This window comes from Carassius carassius, chromosome 11, assembly GCF_963082965.1.
Source record: "Carassius carassius chromosome 11, fCarCar2.1, whole genome shotgun sequence".
Classification (NCBI taxonomy): domain Eukaryota; kingdom Metazoa; phylum Chordata; class Actinopteri; order Cypriniformes; family Cyprinidae; genus Carassius; species Carassius carassius.
This window is the reverse complement of record NC_081765.1, coordinates 17,182,679-17,209,909: the sequence shown is the minus strand read 5'-3', so window position 1 is coordinate 17,209,909 and position 27,231 is coordinate 17,182,679. Positions and strand designations below refer to the sequence as shown.

At 36.8% G+C, this 27,231-nt stretch overlaps 2 protein-coding genes across 2 annotated transcripts in view; both read left to right on the top strand.

Annotated features, from left to right (window-relative positions):
* LOC132152929 (tomoregulin-2-like) overlaps nucleotides 1-6,903 on the top strand; it is a 66,616-nt gene extending 59,713 nt beyond the window's left edge. The window contains exons 6-10 of the mRNA XM_059561930.1: nucleotides 4,193-4,341; nucleotides 4,650-4,709; nucleotides 4,800-4,923; nucleotides 5,829-5,987; nucleotides 6,436-6,903. Of these exons, the coding sequence (XP_059417913.1) occupies nucleotides 4,193-4,341; nucleotides 4,650-4,709; nucleotides 4,800-4,923; nucleotides 5,829-5,987; nucleotides 6,436-6,532 (589 nt within the window). The 3' untranslated portion in view covers nucleotides 6,533-6,903. The remainder of the gene's footprint in view (nucleotides 1-4,192; nucleotides 4,342-4,649; nucleotides 4,710-4,799; nucleotides 4,924-5,828; nucleotides 5,988-6,435) is intronic.
* A 5,407-nt stretch (nucleotides 6,904-12,310) lies between these two features.
* Nucleotides 12,311-25,288, top strand: LOC132152928 (caveolae-associated protein 2-like). Its single transcript, XM_059561929.1, has 2 exons — nucleotides 12,311-12,940; nucleotides 23,678-25,288. The coding sequence occupies exons 1-2, from the start codon at nucleotides 12,404-12,406 to the stop codon at nucleotides 24,548-24,550; spliced, it is 1,410 nt and encodes a 469-aa protein (XP_059417912.1). The 5' UTR covers nucleotides 12,311-12,403; the 3' UTR covers nucleotides 24,551-25,288.
* The last annotated feature ends 1,943 nt before the right edge of the window (nucleotides 25,289-27,231 follow it).

Genomic DNA, 27,231 nt, shown 5'->3' with positions numbered 1-27,231 from the left:
GGAATTATATGTCAGCCTGCAGATTCACTAAAGATTCAGCAAGCACTGGCTGGAGAGCTGGAGAGTTTGGAAGCATCAGAATGAAACAGCCCAGCCTCTCCCTCCTCAGAGATATCAGCACGATTTGAGGCATTTATGCCTGAGTCGTAGGGATGGTCCCATGACAGGCACCTCGCTCTGATACACTTGACTGCAGATGACTCACTCACTTCACTGTTCCTCTACCAAAAACACTCTACCTCTCTCAGCAGCCCTTCTTTTTTTTTGTCTTGCTCCATTTTTCCATCTTCCTGTGTAATCTGAAAGGATTACTGAAAAAAAATCAGATGAGAGATTATAAAAAAAAATCAATGCTATAAGCTGCATTAATAACATGTCTGTGTGTGTTTGTGCATTGATTGAGTGTAGTGTCAAGCACCGGATTTGGCTGTTAGGACCCTAGTCCTTGGGTGTGTGTAATAGAGAGAAAGAGAGAGAGAGAGAGAGAAGTAATATTGATTAATTGATTTCAGTCACTAAAAGTCACTAAAATAGGACACACAAAATACCTTGCACACAGAAGTATTGTGTAGAACCATATGTTTCAACTGCTCTGAATTATTTTCAATTATATTTTTAGTATGAAATGAGTTGTTAATTCTAATCAACATTTCTCACACCTTAATGTTTGAGTTTGATACAATGTATTCTTGGAATGAATGGAATTAGAGCTGAATCTGGTAAATATTATTGATATACAGAATATAAACAGAGACAGACACATAGATGCTGTAATCTGGTCATCGGGGGCATCTGTCAGTGCAGTGTGAATTTGCCTATAGATAGACAGGCAGACAGATAGACAGACTTAATTATAACTTTAGGACTTTAGAACTTTATTTTACATTTGCAGGCAGAAAAACGGGAATCGTGATATGGCCTAATGTGATTTGTTAAAATTCACAAGGCTATGATTTAATTAAATTAATGTGAGCGCTACACATTCAAAGTCAAAATGCGGCACTTTGCATATTATATCTCCCTCATCTTTTTTAGTGAGCAACTGAAAGTAGTAAAGCATGGACACTTCAAAATAAGAATCCAAGGCTGGTTTATAAATAAATGTTCAGTGTTATGTATAGCTTTTTTTTTTTTTTTTTGCCATTTCGCTTAAAAGAACACCCCCAAAACAAGATCAAGAATTTGCATAAGAGCATAATAGGACCCCTTTAAATAATGTTCTTAAATCCTCCTTGGGGCGGTATGGTCCAGGGAGGAACCATGAGATTTTGTACTAAAATGCATGTTACATAAAATAAAAAACAAGCATAATACAGAATTTTTTTTATAGACTGTTTCAACGGTAACAACATAAACAAATGTTACTGCGCATGCGCTTTTGTGGACCTAACTTAACTTCCGGTAGACTTCCAAATAGAATCAATAACAACAGCCAAGTCCCTCTAGAGTATATATTTTTTGATAACAAACAAAATATGTTTGCTGCATGGATCAGGGCAGAATTAATGAAAATGCTAATTCATTCTTTGCCAGCAGGAGATGTTTTAAAGCATAGACATAAAGCGCGAGAAATAGAGGTTTCCCCAGTAACAGCTGTAAACAAAGCAGAGCTGGTACGCTCACACGCTGCTTTATCAGGCATATAACACGCAAGTCTTCCTTCAGAAATACAGCGATATAAAAACACCTGTGCCTCGTTTTGATATTTAAACATATAAATGTACGGAATTATTATTATTAAACGTGCAGTACGTAACGTTACTCATGTTTATTTAACGAAGCCTTTTTGAAAATCGATCAGTTTTAAAATTGTAGCGAGTCTCCAAAAATAAATAAATGTATGGGAAACACATCCCACAGCAGAACCACCTGAGCCCAATTTCAGTCTACTCATCACCTTGACTTTAACTGCGTTTGTAGACGGCACCGCTAGGCAGACCGATATACACAACACAGACCGGAAGTTAACTTAGGTCCAGGCGCGTGTGCCCGATGAAACCGTCTATAAACAAGCTTGAAATGGGTGGATTAATGAATGGATAAACTAAGTCACACATTTAAAACATTGGGATCAAAAAGCCAAAAATCCTCATCTATCCTAATTGAACTATCACAGATACAAAACCAAGACTAATTCTCACAAAGTACAGACTCAGTCATCATAATCCTTCCATTGAAAGAGAGAGAGAGACTAAAGTGTGCAAGGAAGGAGCAGCTAGACATACAAGAAGCCCACAGGCCATGCTGGAAAAGTTTAAATAACACAGAAACCACATGACTTTTACAAATCAATAAGACATATCCCCTCACTCAACAAGATAAACACAATCACGCACACACAGAGGCTACCATCCAAGGAAATCTCAACCCTTCAGTTTGACTCAGTTGCAAAGCCATTATTACTTGATTTGCTACTGGAAGTTTGTGTGTGTGTGTGTGTGTGTGTGTGTGTGTGTGTGTGTGTGTGTGTGTGTGTGTGTGTGTGTGTGTGTGTTGTTGTTGTTGTTGTTGTTGTTGTTGATGCAGTGCATTTGCAATTTGTGTGTATGCATAGAGAATGTGAGAGGCGACATTAAATATTCATGCTCTCAAGACACATTAGACTTTATGATCACTACAGACGGTCATACTAGAGAGCAAGTGTGTGTGTGTGTGTGAGTGAGAAAGAGAGAGAGAGCGAGCTTTACTAGTTCACAATAAATACATCTCAATATCATTGTGCCTGTTTTTATATAACATCCAACATTCCCAGGAATGTATCTAAATTACTATGCATTACAGATCTTAATTAGCAATGGCAAACAATCAAAGCTGCCCCTGAGTTGACTCCACGCCACAGTTCAGTTCAGTCAATGTCTATATTTAAAACAGATATTTTTATCTTATTTTTGTAGTCAGTTTACATTATTCCAGTAGTGCCAGAATACAAAACGTCTCAGTACATCACTAAAGCTCACTGGCAGGGTGAAAATATTAAAAAGGGAAGTTGAAGAAAAAACACATACACAAAAAATAATGACAGATTTATAATTATGCTGTCATCTGTTTGCTGCAGTGAGAAATGACTGGGGACGGCAGATTAATTGTCATTTCTGCTCAATATGTTCCTGCCGTGGCACACAGACAACACATATAGACTTTAGAGAGAAATTCTAGCAGAAAAACCTGAACATTGAAAATACAGACTTAATAAATTCTTGTCAACTCCTTTGAGAAATATTAATACACCAAACACACTCACAGAACATGTTTTGTGGTGCGGATGAGTCCAGTTTGTTCTTCTTTTGGAGCCTGTGGCGTCCAGAGAGACCCCGTTTTTTTACAGTGTGTTCAGGGGACAAGCAGCTAGAGGATAGTGAGGAGATGTTTGCTGGATGTGACAAAAAATGTTTTGGCCTAAAAAATGTGTGACATCACTTAGAGACATTACTTGAATCGTTCAGCAACAGAATAAATTTAATACTTAAAACTATCCTTTCCTGGCAAGCATGTTGTTTGTGGGACAAAATTTGCTGTTTAGATGTTATTTATATTTTTCTCTGTTGTGCTGTATACTTAAAAACATTCAGACTAACATTTTTTTACATAACATGTGTTCCCTGGGAATCAAACCCACAACCTTTTGCGCTGCTAACGCAATGCTCTTTCACTGAGCCACAGTAACACATATGTACTGCACACCATTTTAACTTCATAATCCAAATGAATCTTTTTTGTGAATCAGAATTGATTAATCAATCTTTTAATCTACATTGTTTCCCATCTCTAGAGCTGAGGAGTAGTGCATGGAGTGAACACCACTGTTCATTTGGCTGACCAGCCTTACAATCCGTTTTGTGACATTTCTTGACACTGTTTCCTCCTCTTCTCCCCATCATTTCCTATTCTTTTTCTCCTAATATATGAATAAAATCTGGTAAAGGGCCAAAAAAAAGTTGTACTATTTCCAAAGAGGCCCTGAAAAATATTAATTGAATAGTGAAATGTTTACATCATTATCAGAAGTAAACACCAAATCTCCTCCAGCAAATTACTTTAAGTCCCCAGTTTGGATGTGTGAAAAGTTATTCTTAGCTGACAGCTTGATCAAACAAGGTGTGACACTTGATCTTGACAGGTGTTTAATGATCTTTTTCACGGTCTTTGATTTGTCCGTAATTAGTATTTTATTATGCGGTCTCTCACAACACAGGTGCGTCTGTAACATCGACTGCTCCCACATCAGTTTTAACCCCGTGTGCGCATCAGACGGCCGGTCCTATGACAACCCCTGCCAGGTAAAAGAGGCGTCGTGTCAGCGGCAGGAACGGATCGAGGTCAAGTTCCTGGGTCACTGCCAGGGTATGAAGAACAGATTAACAAACATTTATCATTGTTTTATAGAATTTCTTACATTGCTACATGATGCCTTCTTCCATTCAATTTACATTTATATAAGACAACAACACAGAACACATGTAAAGATGAACATTACAAATCACTGTTATATAATCAAGTACATTCATGTTTATATGATCATTAGTCTCTGGAATATAGCAATTTCCCTGATATCATCTTCAAAATGACAGTGTACAAATGGGGGGGGGTGCTGTATTATGTAACCAACAGATCTGTTCATTTTAACATCTGAATTCATTCCTATCTTGTAGGCGACATGATTACAGGAACCAAAGCAGGAGATGGACAATATGCCAGGACAGACTACACAGGTGGGTGGGTGTTAAATTATAAGAAGTTGGTTTTAATTTTGAAGTGCCCTTGAATTTGAGCTGTTCTGACCCACTATGTTTGAATTCTAGAGGAGAAGCCTGAGGTTTCAGAGGTGGCAAGAGGGCTGTACATCCCCTGCCCTGAGCACTATAAGAACTATTGTGTTCATGGAGACTGTGAATATCCCAACATGCTCTCAGCACCGTCCTGCAGGTACACACACATACACAATGTTTCTCGTAAGGGTGTATACTATCTACAAAAATACATTGTGAAAAAGTGTGTGTGTTAGGCATACACCTTTGAATGTGAATGCAATACTGTATCACAGATCTGCATCTCCCCCTAGTGTTCAAACCAAGATCTGCCTCATTAAACAAAACAAAAAAAAAAGTGTTTTCCAAACACTCCCCTTTCTTCGGTGTAATTTTAGTATCATTTATATATTATTATAGTTTTTATTAGCTGTCTGAATTTGTCTGTATGCTTGTAGTGCTTTGTTTAGTTAAATTTAGTTAAACTAAATGAAAATGGGGTATGTTTTCTTATTGGCAACTAGTGGAAATAAAATTATGTTTAAGTTTTATGGTTTTAGCTTTAGGTAACTATATTAATATTGGTCTTTATTGGTAGTACAAACAAATGGTGCTTTCGCAAAAAAAAAAAAAAAAAAAAAAAAAATCCAAATGTCACTGTATGATTGTTACATTTTTTTATTTTTTTAAGAAATTAAATGTACAAGTCATCTCTACAGATTAAACTGGGACAGAGGAAGGTATTAAACAGGAATTCTACACACATCAGCTTATAAAAAATAATTGGCTGTTCAAGTTTTGAAACTCATATTAATAGTCACAGATAAACAAGAGAAAAGGGACTAGAGAGAAATAATAAGACAGAACAGGAGTCTCTCTGGCAGGTGCTGCAGTACAACAGCAGGTGTTTCTGAGGAACAACTTTAAGAGTGAGAAACACTGAAGTATGTGTGTGAACACAGATATTACAGAGAGAGTAGTCTCTTTAAAACAACCTGTATAAATCAACAGAGGACTAAAGCACACACATCTAATCTAATAAGGATATAACGCTGTGTTTCCTTCATGCTATGTTTTCTTCAGCTGTCACTCAGGATTCAGTGGTCCACAGTGTGACACTAAGGAGTATAATGTGCTGTATGTGGTGCCTGGCTCTGGAAAGCTCCGCTATGTCCTCATCGCGTCTGTCATTGGGGTTCTGCAGGTGGCCATCATATGTGTAGTGGTGCTGTGTATCACCAGGTGAGTATAAACACACACCCCATAGCATTCCATCACACACGATGTGCTACTGCGAAGCAAAGCAGAGGACAGCTACCTTCTGGGTAGATCGCACACACTCGCAGCTCTTCATAGAGTGAGACTTCCTGCCGGCAGGAGTCTGCAGAATAACACACTTTACACTCCATGAAAGGTCATGGTTGAAGAGTGTGTGTGCATTAGCAGCACTAAATAACTCACCCATCTCCTGTAATATTTACTTACACATCAGAAAAGTAAATGTGGTCAATTAGTTTCATATATATATATATATATATATATATATATATATATATATATATATATATATATATATATATATATATATATATATATATATATTGTTTTAATTAGAAATAACTTAAGAGTTGCCTGGTGGAAGCAAGTTATATGTATGATAAGGATGGCCTTTTGCTTCCTTCCTCTGCAGGAAGTGCCCTCGGACCAACAGAATCAACCGACAGAAGCAGAACACAATGCACTACAACTCTGAAAATACCCTGCGCGCCTCCACCCGCCTCATTTGAGCCCGTGAGCAGAGAATCATGGGAAACGTAGTTTGGATAGAGGACAGGAAATAAGAAACTTGCTCTCCATCCCCACAGAGACACTGCATCCTGCTGGATGATGAGATGGAGGACGATGGTGCAGATGTATCAGAGGACGATGGATTCTACACATGATGCCTTGCACCTGTGGCACAGGACACAAACAGAGAATTTTAGGACGCCATGATAGGACAAGTCCTGTTATTTGGTTATGTATGGGTAATATTTCCAATAGTTAATTTGTTTGTCTTGATGGGGTCCTTTTTCTGTAATGTAAATAAATAATTTATATCACAAAGCACAGTGTGTTTTTTTTCTTTTTCCTTATTTTTTTGTGGATGTCATGACTTTTAAAGGATCTATCTTGAAGGTACATGGGCAGTTTCAGGGGTTTCTAGAGAGGTGATTCAACAATTTATTATAAATAAATATTCATTTAGCTGTTTTTAATGTTCGACCAATCAGATGAAAGGAGCGTTTCAACTCCGCCCACAAGTGCGAATGAAATATTGAAGCCATAAACCGAAATGATCAAAACGTACATGGACGAACGGTCTTGTCCATGTTCTCTTACTTGAATCCTCTTCTTGAGATTTGAGTCTCAGACCTTCTGCAAGCCCCGCCTTGTTCACGCAGTGATTGACATGGCGGGAGGGGGTGGACACGTGATCGGCTCGGAATGCATTTTCAATGTGCACATTGAATTTTGCTACATTCATTGCGGGACACTGAATGAAAATGCAATCGTAAGTGTCTTGACTGTATGTGTTAATGCATTTAAGAAAAATAGCATTTAAATGATCATTTTGCCACAGTTTTTGCTTGAACATGTTATAGCCTACATATCTAATCATTTCTGTAATACATTTTCATTTTAATTTTGCAACTTATAAAGCGTTAAAATTAGTATTCATTTTACATATTAAAACTGGTGTATGAAATTCCAAATGAAAATTATGTAATTTAATTTTCATTTTCATTTTGCACCAAACGTTGCACAAATGTATTGGAAAATGTAAATGTAAATACAGAAATGCATTGCCATTTTACATATTGCATTGTCATTTTGCATATTACATTGCAAATTGAATATCGCTACCCATGTGCTTCCATACTTTTGAATGTTTGTTCATCAAAGGATCCTGTAAAAATATGTCACAGTTTACCCAAAAAATATTAGCCAGTGCAACTCTTTTCAGCATTGATAATATTAAGAAATGTATCTGAATTTCTGAATGTCTCTGATTTCTGAAGGATCATGACGCTAAAGGCTGCTTTGCCGACAGAGGAATAAATTACAATTTTAAACAGAGAATGGTTATAAAAATTGTAATAATCTTACACAATATAACTCTTTTTACTCTACTTTTGATTAAATAAATGTAGCCTTGGTGATCATAAGATGTTTCTTTCAAAATCATTAAAAATATTAGGGGTAATTTTCCTCTCAAATAAAAAAGACTGTTATCCTTTATATTTTTAATTATCTTTGTTTTCTTTTGTGGTCAATTTTACTCCAGCAAAATGTAGAAAAAGAAATGAGAGATAGAGGGAATATACTGACCTTTAAAGGTCATGTGGAGGACGGAACCCTTTAGGACTAAGGAATTCCGCACATTCCTTGTCTGCAGAACTTCCTATTTCATCCCAGACCAGTCCAGTGGAGTGCCTACACTTCCTGTCTGACAGTCAGTGTGCCACAGGGGGTAAGAGAGAGCCTTAGTGATACTGAGTACATTTGTATGTTTGTGTTCTGCTTCCACTAAGCAGACCCTTTACTTTCGGGCTCAGTGCAGGACGGAATTGTAGCCCTGGTGACACGTGATGCAGTAAAGACTATGAATTTGGTATATGCTTTTCACTTTGCTTTCTCTTTAGACTAATAGACCTCCAGTCAAACAGGACTAAAGTGCAGGAGGTACATACTTTGCATTCTCAACAATGCTGAATCAGTTGCCAAACCAGCGAAGACACCACTTATCTGATCCATTCCAACAATTTCATAAGTCTTAACACATGTTTACAATAAATACATTTGCTTTTAGTTGAATGCCATTGTTTCATTGTATCTGAGTCTCAACCAGAACCATAACAAGGTTTTGAAACAAACCAGATTACACTGGATGTGATTCAGCACACAGTAGCCATTTAACAGTGATTCTTTTTTAATCTATATCCTGATCTGTTTGGGAATCATTGCTTTAAATATATATGCTTTATCGTCGAGCTGTATGAAATACAGACTGAACGGATTTTCAACACATCCCACCTCTGTATGGCCAGATGAGACGCAAATGTTTCCTCAATTGGATAATCAGTGTCTTGCTAGTAGAGTTTTGATGGATGAAGACTGCATTTAAGGTAAAGATGATTGCGGTGGCATACAGGAGTCATACAGTAGGCTAAGCACACGAGTCCGTTATATGAATGTGTTGAGTGCTCTTGAAGCATTGATCACACAATGTATTTATGCATAGGCACCGATTTTTCCATATGTTCACGTTGTTTCCACACACATTCAGTATAATGATTTGTCTTGTGTATGTTGCTGTGTTTAGTTATTCTGAATGGATCTGTGTACTGTAGTAGATATAGGCAGTAAGCAGTACGTTGGTTTAGGGTTGTTTTTATTTATTATTTTTATTTTTTTGGCATCTCCATGTGCCCTATTCGGTATTGAAACTTGACTTCTCTAAAATGTTAAAAAGCAATTTGCTGTTCCACTGCACACATACTATGCCATTTTTATTTTTATTTATTTTTTAAGCATTTTATTTTTCTTTCATATGTGCTTATATGGGCTCCTTATACCATTTGGTTTTTTGGTGTCCTTTTTAAGTTTTGGAGTTCTTTTGGAGTCTTTTTTTTTTGGACATCTACATTTATCTTGAAAAAAAACTTGCAGAAAAAGCTGATTTGTGAGAATCAGCCTTCAATCTTTTGGCTTACTTTGCTGAATATAGCAAATGATAAACAAAATAAAGATTTGAAACAAGATAAATGGTCTATGCTTAATTTCATGAAGTGTTCGATTAATCGCGATAAATCACAGAAATTAATTCGATTTAAAAAAATATCTATTGACAGCCCTATATATATATATAATATAATTATTGAAGCTCTTTACAAAAATAAATAAATAAAGCAATGGAATGGCATTTGATATAGGTGGCTAAAATACTGCTCTTTATGGCCGTCAAGTTCTGAGGGAAAATCTGAGGGAAAACATTTAATCTATCTGCTGCTTTTTTCATCACTGGTCAAAAAGTCCCAGAGACAAGAGAAAAAAATCTGTCTGCTATCATTCAGCTAATTATTGTGATGCCACAAGCGCAATCTCTCACCAGGCATCAAACAATTTGCATTCACCTAAGAGTCAATTTGAAAAACCTGTTACAAGCGAAGCCATCTAAGTTTCAAACAAAGGTAGCAATTATATACGATACAGGCATAACTTTAGTGTGCTTTGCAGTGACATGTCTTTTCATACTCTGGGGTTTTCCCATAAAGCTGAAACACAAATCATGCAACACTATATGAGTGACATCTCAGTAACAGTCACGAATAATATGAAACTTATAAGAAAGACGATTAAGAAAGACGACTCTCATTAAACAGAAACAACAACAGGATGTTGTTATGTAACTGACAGGAAACTACACATTACTGAGATGTTTTACAGTATCATCCAACATGCATTCATTTAAATGTTTCATTTACTGAAACATTGTCACATGTGGTCCAAAAATATAATAATCTGTACCTCTCGTGCACTTATTTTCTCTGCTTTCATGTTTTGTGGGTAAAAGGTTTTGTGGTCTCAACTGGGATTTTGAAGTACCAGCTAAACCGCAAGCAGGTTTATTTATTTATTTATTTATTTATTTTAAGTGCAGTGATTACCTTCTACCTGCAGAGGTCAGGCCTCGCTGCACTTTGCAATGGCTGATTATGACATAACTAAGAAATTAGAAAGATTTTTTAATGTTATAATTCACCAAAACAATGTGAATTATATTGTCATTTACTCACTTTCATGTCAGTCCAAACATGTATGACTGACTTTCATTTATGGAACATAAAAGAAAATATGTGGAGAAATGTCTCAGTGTTTTTTTTTTTTATTTTATTTTTTTCATAAAGTGGAAGTCATTGGTCACTAAAAATGTTTGGTTTCCAACATTCTCCAAAATATCCATTTCACAATATAAAGAAAGTCTTACAGGTTTGGAAAGACGTGAGGGCAAGTGAATGATTTTGGGTGAACTTTCCCTTTAAGTGTATGTGATTTATTTATTTATTTATTTGGCCTGACCTATCTGTTGATATCAGTGTGTGGATATGGGGTCACTTTGGTGACGGTTTTTGATTTGTATCTATATTGTGGGCACATGACAGGAGAATACACATACCCAACGACAACATAAGAAACATTAGCAGTGGTTTTCAGTGCTTACATGTGCTTGCAGGCAGCCTAGGAGAGGGAGATAAACGCCTCAGTCTCAGGAAATGAACAGATATGAGAGAAAAAGATAATTTTATGTTAGATTCTTGACCTTGTCCTCTAATAACACTCCCTAACAGATATCTAAGTTATGCATGTCATTCTGTGCTATTGTCATTATCCAGAAAATGACCTCTGGTCGGCTTGTTTATCTTTGATATGAGCACCACACCAGATTTCCAGGTGATGTGTTTACTTTCATGGTCACAGATCTATGAATGAGGTTGTGTCTTTCCTTCTCTTTGTTCATTCAGACTATTGATCAAGAGTCAACACATTGTTAACATTCAAAGTCTGACCTGGGTTTAATACCTGCAATAAATCATAAGACATCATTTATTCTAATGCACTTTATTTTATTTTAATTAACTTTAATTTATGATTATGATTACTGTGAGCTGTCTGCTGGATGGCCTTTGTTTATTGTACTTCCACTCTGTACAATTAGCATCAAAGGTATTGTAAAATATGTTGCTTGTTCTCTCGGTGAATAATGTGAGGAGAGGTATTTTTTTTTTCAGTTTAATTTATTTTATTACAGTTTGTGGTTTTCGTTTTAGTTAACTGTAATAGCCCTGGTCTAAGCTGCTCTTTTCCATATGATAAAAGTGAATGAATACCATCTTTTTAAAGCTTCAGTTTTCTATCAAGTTTCACTGTATGGAAAGAGCGGCATGGACATTCTTCAAAACATCTACTTTTGTGTCATATAGTTTTGGAGCAATATGAGGGGATCAAAGCAAATGATGACAGAATTTTCATTTTTGGACAAGTTATCCCTTAAACATGGCATTCATGCAGTGTGTATGTGTCTTGTGTTTGGTTTGAGTCTGGCATGGTGCCACTGCCACAGATGAGCTGAGTTCTCTGTTCAAACCTTGATTTTCATTTTTGCCTGTGTGACATTTCCTCAGTCTGTCAGACAGCTGTGAAGAGAAATGCCAGTAGAGATTCATGAAGAAATGTAGAGACATTCAGGTGCTTTTACACTAACATTCCCTGACACAAACACTCCTCTTGCTGGTTTTGTCCAAATATTCATACATATGACAAACATTTTCAAAACCATTACTGATTGCAAATTCAAGCTGGTCAAACAATACTGAAATTGCATTGAGGAAAAATACACACCTGCAGTAGCACACTTTCACACTGACACTCTTTACTCAAATTTCTCTGATGGGCTGAGCTAAATACCACAGCAACCAGGCCCCTCCCCTGGGTGTGTGGGGAGTTTTTAAGTGAAGTGTTGGGAATGTTGTTTTTAGAGAGGCGCAGAAGGCAGGAGAGTGTCTGTGAGAGTCAATCTAACCCTGTCATTCAAAATCACCAGTGTTGACTCCAGGATGGGTGAAGACTCTTCTCACGCAGAGCGAAGCACCGCTACCTTACCTAGGGAGGAAAGCACCCCAACACCACCAGTCCCAGATGCTCAGGATGCTCAGGATCTCCTCATTCCGAGCTTCAGTCCCAGCTCGGTGCCCTCTTCCCCCGCCCACACCCTTTCCCATATGGGCTCCAAGTCCTTGACCAGCCCCACAGCCCCTGGCGGCCAGGTCAGCGCCATCACGGTGGTGGCTCTGCTCGACAAGCTGAAGGTGATGATCGAGACAGTGCAGGAGAACCAGCAGAGGATGGAGAAGAAGCAGGCCGAGCTGGAGGGGGCGGTGAGGACGGTGCAGGGTGATGTGACCCAGCTCACCAAGAACCACATGTCCACAGCCAACAGCGTGGCCAAGCTGCTGGAGCGCTCACGCAAGACTGGCCTCAATGTGAAGGAGGTGAAGGAGCGCCTGGATAGACAGAGCAGCCAGGTGAAGCATCTGGAGGCCAACCATGCCCATCTGCTGAAGAGGAACCACTTTAAAGTGCTCATCTTTCAGGTGAGAAGAATGATATCTTTCTACTCTTAAGGAACCTTTAAAGCCTTGAAGATAAACATATGTTAATACGTCTGAATGTGTTTTTTTTCCACACTTGAGGAACCTTTAAAAGACAAAAATAATGTGAACATGTGGAGAATCTAACATGGTCATTCAAAATTAATAACTTTTCGAAGACTTGAAGACCATTGATTGATAGCATATCATGGATTCCACAAACTGTTTTCAGAATAAGAAATGTTTCTTAAGCACCAAATCAGCATATTAGAATTATTTCCAAAGGATCACGTGACACTGAAGACTGAGAAATGGCTGTTTAAATTCCATTTAACTATATTCAAATAAAAAACAGTTGCACACACACACACACACACACACACACACACACACACACACATATATATATATATATATATATATATATATATATATACATACATACATACATACATACATACATATATATATACATAATAGAAATATGTGTCTGAACGAGATTTTTCAACACTTGAGAAAACTTTAATGGTTAAAAAAATCTAGCTAAGAAAACAAAAGAAATAAAAGCAATACTTAACCCATGCTTTCTAATTCCTCCTTTGATACAGGAATTTAGCATTTTATATGTTTTTCGTTTTTTTGTTTTTATTTAGAGAAGTAAATGCAAATAAAAAAAGTAAATAGTTTTAAATATTTTGTAACTGTATGTACAAAATGAAAGCAGAAAAAGTTTGATTTAATGGTTTAAGTGATGTTTGACAGGACATGTGTGCAGTACCTTCAACGAAACTAAAGTGCATGGGAATTCTTCCTGTGAATACAGCTGGGATGAAATGTTTGAATTTTGTGCAGACTGCAGTGGAATGGCAATGTGTCCAAGAATGTGTATTCTTACAGTATGCATGCAATCAAGAGATTCTATGGCTAATCTTGAGGTCCCCGCAAACTCTCACATTTTTCTTAATTCCTTACCATAAAACTCAAAGGTCACTTTGTTTACAATAGGCTTGTCTGGTTAAAAGCCTCTCCTTACAAATACGTGTAAAACAAACTGAGATTGTACAGTTGAGTCTTCTGGCTGAACCAGCTTTGTGACCTGTTTTTTAGTTTCCTCTTAACTTTGGTGAAGTGTTTTTGTATGTTCAGGTAATGCAATTTTACACACTCAGGAAGTACTATTATACTTTATGCTGGTTTGTTAATGTGAAAGGTGCGTTGTGTTGATTTAAGCAGCTGCGTCAGGCTCATGCTTTTAGAATAGTATTCTTATCTGATTACCCCGGAGCGAGACACATGCTGGGACAGTGATCTTTGACTTGTAGAAGCAGGTAGAGGCATTTCTTATGGGTGTTAGAGTTCTGCTTTCGAAAATGCTTTCTGGGTATCAGTTTTCCTGAGGAAAATGTTATTCAATAGCAGAATGAGCTAAATGTCAAAGCGAGTGCCAATAGATATAAAAACACAAACCTTGATCTAGCTCCTTTGAGACTAGTATACTGATTCCTCATGTCAACTCCTACATGAAGGCATTCACTAGCACAAAATGTCTTAAACAGATTCATTTGCCAGATTCATTCGTCACACACATACATACACTAGCACTACTCGTGTGTGTGTGAATCTAATGCAATACACACTTTTTAAATATAAATTAATGAGTACATTTATACAGCAAGGACACATTATATTGATCAAAAATTGCAGTATAGACATTAATAATGGTATTCATGTAATTAATAATTTAAAATAAATGCTGCTCTTTAATAAATAAAAAAAACATCAAAGAATCCTAAAATGTATCACAGTTTCCATAAAATATTAAGCAGTACAACTTTTTTTTTTCAAAATTGACAATAATAATAATGAATATGATATGCTATAAAATATAATATAAAAATATATTAAGATAGAAAACAGTGAAATTTTAATATTTTAGTATATTTCATGCATTTTTAATCAAATAAATGCAGCTTTCTGAGCATAAGGCTACTTAAAAAAAAAAAAAAAAAAAAAAAAAAAACCTTAAAAATCTCACTGACTCCAAACCATTGAACAGTACCATATATAGTGTTTGCATTAGAGTAAGTGTATTCTCTCTCTCTCACACACACACACACACACACACACACACACACACACACACTTAGTAAGTCTCAGAAAATGCTGAGTGTGTGTGTGTGTGTGTTAATAGATATTGTCAGGTATAGAACCAAGTTTCTACCTTAGAGTAAAAAGAAATAATAAAAAAGGGTAAATGTGACTTTTTATCTCAAAATTGCAATTTTGTTTTGTTTCATGTAATTGGACTTTGTTTCCCATAATTATGACTTTGAATCTCAAAGTCAAAACACACGTTCCCATGTCGTAAAGTGCCTCAAGGAATGACAGAATAGCACAGGTGTGTACTTTCTCTCTTTGTGTTTGGACATTGACATATGTTTGGCATTATAGCTACAGGTTTCATGTTTTTTGCACTTAAATGCAATGCAAAAAAAATAAATAAAAATATGACATGAGTCAAGACACTTTTCTTTTTTGTTAATGGAAAGAGATGTACATGTCCTTATTCCACAGGCCATTCAAACATTGGTGTATTGTTCTATGGAACGACACCCTATTGAAAGTAAACACAGAATGCAAACACAAGGGAGAGCAATCTCAAATCCATTCACTCTCAGAAGTTTGCTTTGGAAGAGTACTATTGCTCTTTGGATGTTCATTGGCTTGTTTTGTTTCATTTTTTGGCATCTGACGATGCTCACCCGCCTGTGTGGTAATTAAAAACTTTATGTGCACCATGCAAAGGCATTTGGAGATGGAAGGTGTGGTTTGAACACACAGGGAAAGAAAGAAAGAAAGAAAGAAAGAAAGAAAGAAAGAAAGAAAGAAAGAAAGAAAGAAAGAAAGAAAGAATACACATTGAGTTTGGCACTGAAAATGTATGTGTGTGGGAGAGAGACAGTCTGGTCAACTGCCTTGTTTCCCTTAACAAGCACTAATGATCTGCAGTAATTACTGCTCATTTAGGCCTCTATTTGTTTATGTTTAATGCATCACTGCCCTTTCTGTGTTCTGAAAAATACATCAGTGTTGATTCTAGAAAAATGTGCTTCCACGTGCTGATGCTCTTCACTGCTAACTTTGGTCTTTTTGTGTTGCCAGTGTTTGTGGAAGGATCATTAAATGTGTTCACAACAATAATTTAGACAACTGTTCATATTTGATGCTGTTTCTAGATGTTTCCATGACGTCTAGAAGAAAAATACTTTCTATACTTATAAGTCATAACATGCACCTTAGTCATCTTCACCATGACTTGTGAAGTTTGGCAACCTACATGACTGATGGCAAACATGAGGCTTTTATGGATAATGATAAAACATATTTTATTGCTTTTATGCTTTTCAAAAGTCTCATAAGTCTGCTGAGATCCAAATAATGCCATGTATGATTGAGCAGTCAGTCCATCGGCATGTGTTTAATTGTGCATTCCATATTTTGGCATGACATAGATGTTTAAGCCTCAATATCAATATCTTCAATGAAAGGTAAAAACAAATATGGGATTGTGTGTTTTTAGGGCTGGGAGAAAGGTAACAATCCGATGACCTGAAACAGCCAGTGTTTACAGGCCCTACGAGAAAGAGCTTTTTATAACGACGGAGCAGATTCTGATTAGACAGTCAGAATGATAATTCTTCACAATAACACTGGGTTATACAACAAATGCATTCTTTCATCAACCAAAAGCATGATTTCCAATTCCAGATTCGTATCAACTTCATGCAGTGCATGCACACAGTTCAGTGTGTTCAACAACAAAGAGCATTCATCTGAATTTGATTGAACTGATTTGATCTCATCATTGATTATATTCTCTAACACTGAGAGAAAATGTGTTTGCTTATTGTGCTCGGTGTATGTCAGAGATTCGTTCTAGCTGTTTTAATCTAAGAATTTCATTCAGGTTGCAATTATAATATTTTATGAATTCTTACATGTTTTTTAAACTCAGGTTGGAATACAACGGTTGATGTCCTTTCATTATAATTCCTGTGCCGTGCCCTGAGCTCCTCCCTCAACCAACAAAGATTCACCTCAAAGGAAATCTGAGAGAAAGACATGGGGGGAGAAAGAAAGCCAAACAGACAGACAGACTGAAATAAAGAAAGAATTAAAGAAAAAGAAAGAAAACTATATGAAAACAAAGCATGACAACTTCAAGGCCAGGGAAGATATTGTGAAGGGGTAGGAAACAGCAGAGGAACAGAAGAGATAGAATGAACTGGATGAGGATAATGGAAAACAAACTGAAGTATGAGAGAGAGAGAGAGAGAGAGAGAGAGAGAGAGAGAGAGAGAGAGACACCTCTGCTCAGGCTTGTTTCGGCTCAATGTGCTGGATTTCTGGTTTGACAACTCGACTCCTCCCTTCATCATTGTACTAACATACAGCTCGCACATACGGCTGTTGTTTTTTACAACGTTCAGGATTACTTGATTCTAATTGGTAAATCACAGCATTCTGCACTCAAATATTTTTGTATAATGGCATCCAAACTGTATATTTGGCTGTTGCTCCAGCAACATTCAACTTTGTGGTAGATTCATATCTCTTGTATCGCTGCACGGATAATGTACAGCCTACAAACATCAACTGATGATGACCAACTGACTGTACCTTACTTTTATTCCTTTTTTCTACTCATATTTTCAAGGATAAATAAATAAAAAAACTGATGTTTCACTTTGGTGAAACAGAGCTGATATGGAATTTCAGGAGAGGTGTGTTAATATAATCCTGCTAAATGTGCTTTCCTGCCTCCTAGCCACGATTCCTCTGGGACACAGCTCAGTAACATTTGCAAAGGATCAAGGTTAAGTGTGGTATGACTCATTCTGCACCACACAGATGTTTGTCCAGTTTTGGGTTTGAGAATACCCCACCTCTATTTTATAAATACCACCTACAACTGACTAACAAGCAATGGTCCACTGCTTATCATAATTAAAGCCTGTTGGCTATTTGTTTAAACAAGCCATTTGATATGCCTTGCCCAAATGTACAGTTTAAATAAGAAATATGTCAAGGGTGAGATCTCAAAAGTCAAGCCCTGTGAAGATGAAATGATCCAGACACACTCATTCTGCAGGTATTATTGGGCTCACATGAGTAAATACACTCTAATTAGAAAAATTATATATCAGGAAGCCTGACTAATCATGTGATTCATTCAAGTGGCCAGACAGACAGAAACAATGAGGCTTTTTAATATAAACCGGAGACAGAGAAAGAGAGAGAGAGAGAGAGAGAGAGAGAGAGAGAGAGAGAGAGAAAGAGATGCAGACCCTTTGTTAGACAACTCACTTCTCATCAGCTCAGACAATAATATGCCAGAATGTAAAAAATAAAGAAAATATTCTTATTTTCTGCTGGGCAATAACCTCTGCTATGCTTAATTCAGTCAAAGACAGTTGAAAGCCCAAAATGGCTTTTAAGTATAGTTTCCCCATAGTTTTCACCACAATGCTGCAGATCAGAGGCTTTGATAGCACATTGCTTTGCCCGGCATCTCCCTGAACTGTGTGTTCAAGCCAGTTGGCTGTTGCTTTCCACTTATTTTCTCCATCTAGAGAAAAGCCAAAGATTCCCTGAATTTCTTCCACAAATCATAAACAGGTAACGGATGAGTGAGCACATGTTTGTGTGCTGTATGTCATGTGTTTTATGTTATCAGATTCTTATTAATGTGTTATATAAATTAATTTAAGTGGGGTTAAGTTAGAAAAAAGGGCTTTAAACATGAAATCCAGTCATTATTTTAGTTGGCTATCAACTTACTGACACTCAAAACATGCGGATGTATAGACTTTTTCTGAGTCAGATTTGCATGGGAATTGACAGTTGCAGAATCATTTTCCTAGGATGAGAAAAACAAATTCAAAGCCAATGTATACTGTGCCTTTGTTGTTTTATTGTGTACATTTTTTTTCATGGCAGAACAGTGTTGGTATAGATTTACAAAAATAAAAAATAAAACTTAAACAAAAATAAACCTACATAGTATTTTTAAAGCTAATTTAAAATATTAATAATAGTATATAAATAATACTAAAATACCACTGCTATAGTGAAAAAAAAAAAGTAAAAACACTTTCCCTTACCAAGAACAAATGCAATACTGCTAACATCCAGCAGTGACACATCCTTTATTTGTGTCTTTTAATAGTATCATCCTCTGTTGTTCTTATATTTGTCTTTCCTCTGCTTCTTTCCCATTCTTTCCGCTGCCCTTGTGTTGTCTGTGCAGGCCTTACAAGCCTCATTGAGACACACACACATAGCATTTCTCTCATCTCTTTCGATGTTTCCACTCCAAAAAGTCCAGAGGCCTCCAGCGGGGTGCGTTAATTATCCAGGCTCCCATTACACACTGAAGCAGGGGTATCAGCATGTGACATAATGTTTTGAAAAGTTCTCCCCCTCTATCCTTCAGTCCCCCCTCTTTCTCTTCCTCTGAAGGGAAGTCATTGTGTATTTAGATAAAGGTCAAAATCTGAATGGCAAGTGTCTTGATTTATTGCAGTGTCATAAGATACAAGGCCGAGAAACAAATGTAAAGAAAGGTGGACACAGAGCAGGATCAGAAAGACTCGAGCTGCTAAATGAAGAGTGAAACTAACATAACAGAGACTCCTTGTTTTGGGTTTTAGATTGTGAGAAAATTTTGAGAAAAATATCACTAGAATACGGAAGTTCGAAGCGGCCATGCTTTATAATTTTTTTCCTTTTAGTTTTCTCGTTATAACGACTTAATTTTCTCGTTATCTCGACATAACGAAAGTCGTTTTCTCGTTATAACGACTTAATTTTCTCGTTATCTCGACATAACGAAAGTCGTTTTCTCGTTATAACGACTTAATTTTCTCTAATAAGTTACAAAACTTATTGGTGGCACTACAGACCTGAGTATAACTGATGGGGTGTTGTACACTGTCCACTTTACTGTACGCGGACCTTCCTCGTGATCGCTATAATTTGTGCAGTCTTGTTCATTACTGACATTTAATTAATTCATAAATGTTAAATGCTTTAATCAACATGATTATTTTGTGTATTAAGTTCTTGCTAGATGCATGAGTTTCACCAACGCGTTCTGGGTCAGTTAGCTGCTTATCAAAACCAAGGTTGACTTCACTGTATTCTGTTTGCACCTATATCTTTATTTGTGCTTCTTTTAGGCACATGATTAGGTAGTTAATAAGCAGAAATGTTCTGTGTATCTACAGTAGAACAGGATTTAACGATGTAGGCTATTTGTGATGTGCTTTTTTTCCTTATTATTAATCTTTATTGTTAACCATATTGATGAGAAATGTGATGTATATGTAAAATGCATAGGCTAATTTAATTCAGTTTTGTTCTATAATGTTGTAATCGTTTTTTTTTCTGCACACACACACATACACTGCACATGAACGATCTTTTCAAACAGAAGCTTGTAACGCACTTGATATTTGCCACAGCATATAATGACTAATAAAAATTACAAATTATATATTTTATTTCAAATAAATGAAAAATTAAAAGGGAGTTTAATCCAAGCAGCTCAAGATCTTAGAATAGTTCTGCATCCTTCTGAAGGCACTCCGTCTGTGTTCGCGGTGTGGCCATTTAAACATGTTAATTACAAAAACAAAATGTTTGGTGTACTGTCTCTGGAAAACTGAACAGTGATTGATCAGCCTTTATTTATGTACAGTATTGTAGACGTTATTACCTAGGCGAAGCAAAATTTGCTGAAATATATGCTACAGTAAGAGCGCCTGCATGGTTGTCCATCAGATGCCTGTCAAAGTTGAGTTCGTTACTGTAGCAACAGTAAAACTATCATGTCGTTATAAACAAACTTTCGTTATGTCGAGATAACGAGAAAAATAAGTCGTTATAACGAGAAAACGACTTTCGTTATGTCGAGATAACGAGAAAATTAAGTCATTATAACAAGAAAACAAAAAGGAAAAAAATTATAATGCATGGCCGCTTAGAACTTCCGTACTAGAATGATATCATTCCCAAAGAATTTTGTAAAATATGCATCATTATATTAATATTAGTTTTACTTCTTATGAAATTTGTACCATTGAGACTATTTTAATAAAGCCTTCTAATTGGGGTCAACCTACTACTGTGTGAAATTTCCCAGGCTTTTGGAGACATATTTCATATGTGCACTTTTCATCTGACAAAACCCTCAAGGCACAAACTAATTAGATTCGAGCTGAAACAACATATTTCAATAGGGGGTCATTTTACTGAGTTAAAGTTTTTTTTTTTATCTAATATCTCACTAAATCCCTTCTGTGTAGATTCTGTATAGCCTATTACAGTTCTTGTACGGTTGGCTAAAAACATAATATAATAGTGTCACCCGAGTCTCAGTCTATCATTAATTATAAAATAGAATACAAATGTAGCCATTACCAGGTTATCACAAATTAAAAGCTAATAAATTTATAGAACTAACCGAACACAGCCAACTCCCAGCTCTGGTTTCCATGTAGCTCTTGATCATGCGTACTCAGTACGTTTGCTCATGAAGAAACTGGTTAGCCCAGAGTCAACACTGGTTTTGACTGGATCTTTGCCCTCAGGGTGATACTTGTTATTCAAAGGTGAAATGTTAAAGATGAGTACCATCCATCTGGGAAAAAGCAAAACACATTTTACAAATTGGTAAAAAAAAAAAAAAAAACCGCACTTTTGGAATAGGTTCTCATATTAATCAAAAAGGTTTCTTGAATGGGGGGGGATTTCCAGTCTTTCGCTGGAATTTGGAAACCAACTTCTTGTTAATGGCGCATAGTTTCATGGCCAAGGGCAAGAAAATGAGGATTAGGTTGTCTTTACATTATGATGTTGTTCCATTTTATAGTGCATATAAAGCAAATTAAATGTTTGACCACTGAGAGCTCTCAATGTCTAGAATGTTGCATCTTTATTACAAGTTAAAGGAACAGGAACAGTTCCTTTAAATTAGTGAAGCTTAATGCGGAACACAGCTAAAAGAACAATTTCATACTGAAATACTGGCATAGTAACAAATCTGCCATTTAGATGTTTGGAGCTTGGACAGATATATGATATGTGCTCTGAATTACTGGGAGTGTGTTTAGTCCCCTTAGGAGGGAGCAAGTGAGCGTGCAAAAGCTCTATTCGTGCTGCTAATCCGCCCTTCCCTGAGGGTCCAATCTTCAATTTACTCCTTAAGCGTGAAGCCTAACCCCCAGCCGCCAGAGGTGGAGGTGTGTGTCAGGGGTCTGTGTGTATGAGGGGAGAGCAGCGATAAGAGAATATTCTGCACTGTCACAGATTTTAAATGGTGTGGCATATCTGGTGATCTTTTTTGTTGTGGTTGTTTATTTTGGATTTTGCAAAAGGTAACATTTGTTTATATTTATCTGTATACATGCATAATCTATGCAGTATACCCCAAAATCTTGACTTCACAAAATAACTACAGTACATTGTTAAGTGAAATAAGATTTCAGTTTGCATTGTAATGCATGTAATTTTTTAATCAAATGGATGGGTGTGGGAGAATATTCTGTCCTCACTGTCTCTGTGTGAGTATCTGGTATTCTCTACGTTATGAGGAGAACATTGTCCCCACAAGGATAGTAATACTAGTATAATTTAACCTTGTGTGTATTTTTTTTGTCCCCTTGAGGAAAACATCTTATAAATCATACAGAATTAATATTTTTGAGAATGTAAAAATACAAAAATGTTTTGTGTGAGTGGTAAGTTTAGGATTAGGGTAAGGGGATAGAAAATACAGTTTGTGCAGCAGAAAAACCATTACACCTATGGATAGTCCCCACAAAACATGGAAACCAGTGTGTGTGTGTGTGTGTGTGTGTGTGTGTGTGTGTGTGTGTGTGTGTGTGAGAGAGAGAGAGAGAGAGAGAGATTTGAGAGGGTGTGGCATATTTAGAGTTTTTTGTTTGTTTATTGCAGTGGTTAAATGAATAAATGAAGAGTATTTTTTAATTTTTTTATTTTGCATAATTTTTTGAGTGTGGTTAATGCATATTTTATCTATGTACATGCATAATCTCACAATAAAAAACATAGGCAAAGAAGAAAGCAAAAAAAATGATTGCAATAAAAACATACATTGAGCTATGCAGTATACATAAAAACATGACTTACTGTAGATTGCTGAGTGAAACAATATTTCGGTATGCATTTTTATACATGTATGTTTTGAATCAAAGATTTTTTTTTTCTTTTTTTTTTAAAGGAATTTGGCGGGAAGAGTGAAACCTCAACCTCCTGCCATCAACAATTGCTTTTTTTTTTTTTTGGTTTGGAGTAACTCCAAGACAATGCCTCCACATGCTTGGGTATAGCTTGTTCTGCAACAAACAGGTTTTTCAGCAGATTGCACAATATAACTTAAAAAAACACTCACAAACTGACTCATCTGTTTGTTTTGTTTAATTGTACAAAAGTAGCATGTGAAACAAATCTTTATAGTGCAGTATGCTGCTAGCAATGGCAAGGTTGTGGGTTGGATTCCTACAAAATGCATGAACTGATAAACTGTTTTATCCAAAGCCAATGTCAGTTGGTTATCCAAATCGTCTGCAAAATGTAACAACGTAAAAAAAAAAAAAAAAAACACACATTGAATCTTTCAGTTGCTAAACACATTTTCTTTCTCTCCTATTTTAGGGAGATAATGAAATCCCCTCCACTCTGCTTACTAAAGATGGCCTGGCCTCCACCTTTCAGGATGAGATTGCTCCATCTGCACCAACTCCACTCACTGATTTACACCATTCTCAAGATGAAGGCCTACAGACCATCAGCCTCTCCTCTGATGACGGTGAGGAAAAAGGAGCAACCAGTCTTCTAGCAGAGGGTGGCAATGAGTCCCTTGATTTGCATGAAGATAGTTTCCCAGGTATGGGAAGCGAACGTCTGGAGCGCTCTCGTGCTGACAAGTTCAAGCGCTCCAGTCTGAAGAAGGTGGATAGTCTAAAAAAGGCTTTCTCGAGAAGCAACATCGAGAAGAGGATCAACAGGATCGTGCCTCCAGAACAGCGTGAGAAAATCAAGAAAAGCTTCATCCCCAGCCACCCGAAGAGCTCCTCTTCCAAGAGCTCGTCCTTCCGCGGCTCTCCAATGTCCTGCAATGACAAGAAGGTACGAGATGGAGATGCTGACTCCTCCCAGCACGCTGGGAGCTCACCCAGGAATCTCAGCCCAGTAGAAGTTCCCAACTTTGGGGGACCAGATGGTGAGCTGCCCCTGGCTGAGTTACACTCCTCAGATGAGAAAACAAATGGAGGCGATCATCACAACCCCTCCACCTCGGGCAGTGGGGATGGACAGGTGTTCATTTCAGATAAGGGTGGAGTACTCGAGAATGGTCCATCTGCGACTCTGGCCGAAGAGGAAGTGGATAAAGAAGATGATGACACTGATGATCATGAAGAAAATGGGAAGGAGGAAGAGGAGGAGGAGGAGAAAGATGCTAAACCTGCAGAAGAAGCTTCCGTGTCTCTGCCATCAGCTGCAGCTACTGTTAAGATAACTTCTTAGATATGGTTGTGTTTCTAGCACTCTGACTTCAATCCACTTCTGAGACTTCGGGAAGTTTAGTTACTCCCTTGTGCCACTGGTATCTTGTCCCCAAGCTTGTTGCATGTCTGCTAAAATAACATATTGCCCTGAATTAACCCCAAATATAATGTAATTATAACCTATTGTGTTAAGTTCAGAAATTAAGCATGTTCTTGTAGAAAGAAATTCCATTTAGTTTCCATTTCAAATAGAGTCTGTATAAAGGCCCAGAGAATGGTACAGCAGTTCAGACCACTGTCACCACAATGATACACCGAAATAGCTATATTTTCCTGTGGGAGCCTGTGAATACCATGAAATTGACTGAACTGAAATGCCCGAACTCATACTCTCTATCGTTTTTTCTTTGTGTGTAGGAGAGGCAATTTGTGTGCCAATCTGTCCTTCATTATGCTGGAGGCAAGACTCTTCTCTGTCAATGTACTGTAAATAAGATTTATGGTTTTTGTAAGCAGTACTTAATTTTTCACACAAAGTACTTTAATGCAAATACCATGGTATTTTTTGGTGTACAATGTTGAAACCACTGTATAATAATATGGTAACCAACAACATGAAACATCATTACTGTACCACCACAGTACTTTTATACAGTATAAAACAGACACAAGAGGTGATATGTTGACAAAGTTATGTTTTTGTTTTTTGAATTTGAAATTTTAATTTTTAGAATGTTTATTAAAATATTTAGCAGCATTCCATCTTAATGCTTCAATAAGTAGATGTCTATGAGGACTGATAGCAGTGCTTGGCATGGTGGGAAGCGTTTTTATAAATTTTCTGGGGAAAAGCAAGCACAATTGACTGCCATTTCCATGGCAACCTGGCCCATAGCCAACAACTCTCAAATTACTGCTTTAGTGCACGGCAAAGGCACACATACACAGCTTGATAAATACAAATGTACACTGCACCAGAAGTATTTGTGTGGTCAAACATTCTGTTCATGAAAACTTCACATTCTTCTAAAGACTAACATTGTTTAGATGATTCATTGATGAAATACTCTGTATTCTGCAAAAAGTGCTGCCAGAATTCTAAACTAAAACACTTCCCCCAATGGAGGTTCTATCTATCTCACACTAAACTACTCAGTAGTACACACACTGAGACACAGGAACGGCACTTTAGTGTTGGCGATTCCATACCTCGGTCCTCAGCTCATGTGCACGTCACTGCTGAAGTATGCAATACCTGCACGTGTGTGCAGCCTGCAGGCCTCTTCAGCACCCCTCTCGGACCACACTGCTCCATGCTGGTGTTATATCATGCTGCGGCAATGATGCTCAACACTGATAAAACAGCTTTGTCTGTGAAGCACCTTGGTCAGACTCAGCACAGCTGTCATGTTGTTTTAATGTGCTATATACATAAAATCCTTGTTTGGGTTTGGTGGATTTTGTTTACAACAATGAACAATTATCTAGACAATATTTATGCATTTATTGATTCAATTTAAAAGTGTGCGAAGTAAGGTAGATTTTGAGTGTCTGAAGTTCTGTTGTTCTTCACTGTTGTAAATGTGGGGTATGTGAGGTAAGATGAATAGTCGGTCTTAACAGAAAACTTCACGGTTTCATTTTCTACATCAACCACATGTGGGTTTGGCAAGCAGTCTAAAATCTCTCTGGCTCTCAGGTACACTGAGGGGTCAGGTTACATGTACTCAGGGTGGGGTGGATGGGAGGGGTCCCACCCAACAAGTCTAACATTTTCTAAAAACGGCACATAGTAAACTAAAAAGACTGATGACAAGAGGACAAAACATAATCTTGCTCCAGCACTAAAATATATTAAAATCTTTTAAAACTAGTTTTACCAGGAGAGTGTATCACATTTTATTATAGACTTATTTATTCTGGTACATATAGTTAAACTTGATGTAGAATTTATAGAAAATCTTTTAAGGGAATAGATTTTCCCTATAGATTTACAACTGTGGCATGCTATAGGCTAGCTATTGTTAAATGTGCAGGCTGTTGTTTTCATAACAAATGCTATATAGATTAATAATAATAATGAACTAAAGTAACTGTTGACCTGGTAATGAATGCTAGCGTTATTATAACAAATGGGGATAAGAACTACATTTTCATAAGAGCAAGCACAAGTCAGAATCGAGTGCCGTGTAATTGTGTTTGAGTGATGGAAAAACCTGGTCTGAGATGGCATAGATTAAATAATTTAGAGCCTGATGAACTGTATAGGATTAAGAAATAAACAATATCAAAATAAGAAAATGTTATGTTAGATTGACTTACCATAGCATGTTGAATTCTGACAAACAGAGTGCCTAAATATATATATTTAGGCAGGCTACAATATCCTATACAAACAAGCAATTGTAATCTACTGCTGCTAGTAGTATTATTTATTTAATATATCATTTTATTTATCAATTTAGGCCATTTTCCTCGTTGCCACCTTATGGAACTGGACCTTTATAGTTAAATGGATGATGTTGTCTCCACCTTGTGTCCAAATTCCGTCAGTTTGGAGAATCAGTTTACGATTTCACCTGCTTTATGCATCTCGACTGTTAAACGATTATCAAACATAATTAAGCCCGTAAAACTAAATATAGTTGTTTCGTAACAAAATATAAATATTCCATTTCGTTACTCAAAAACTTAAACTTA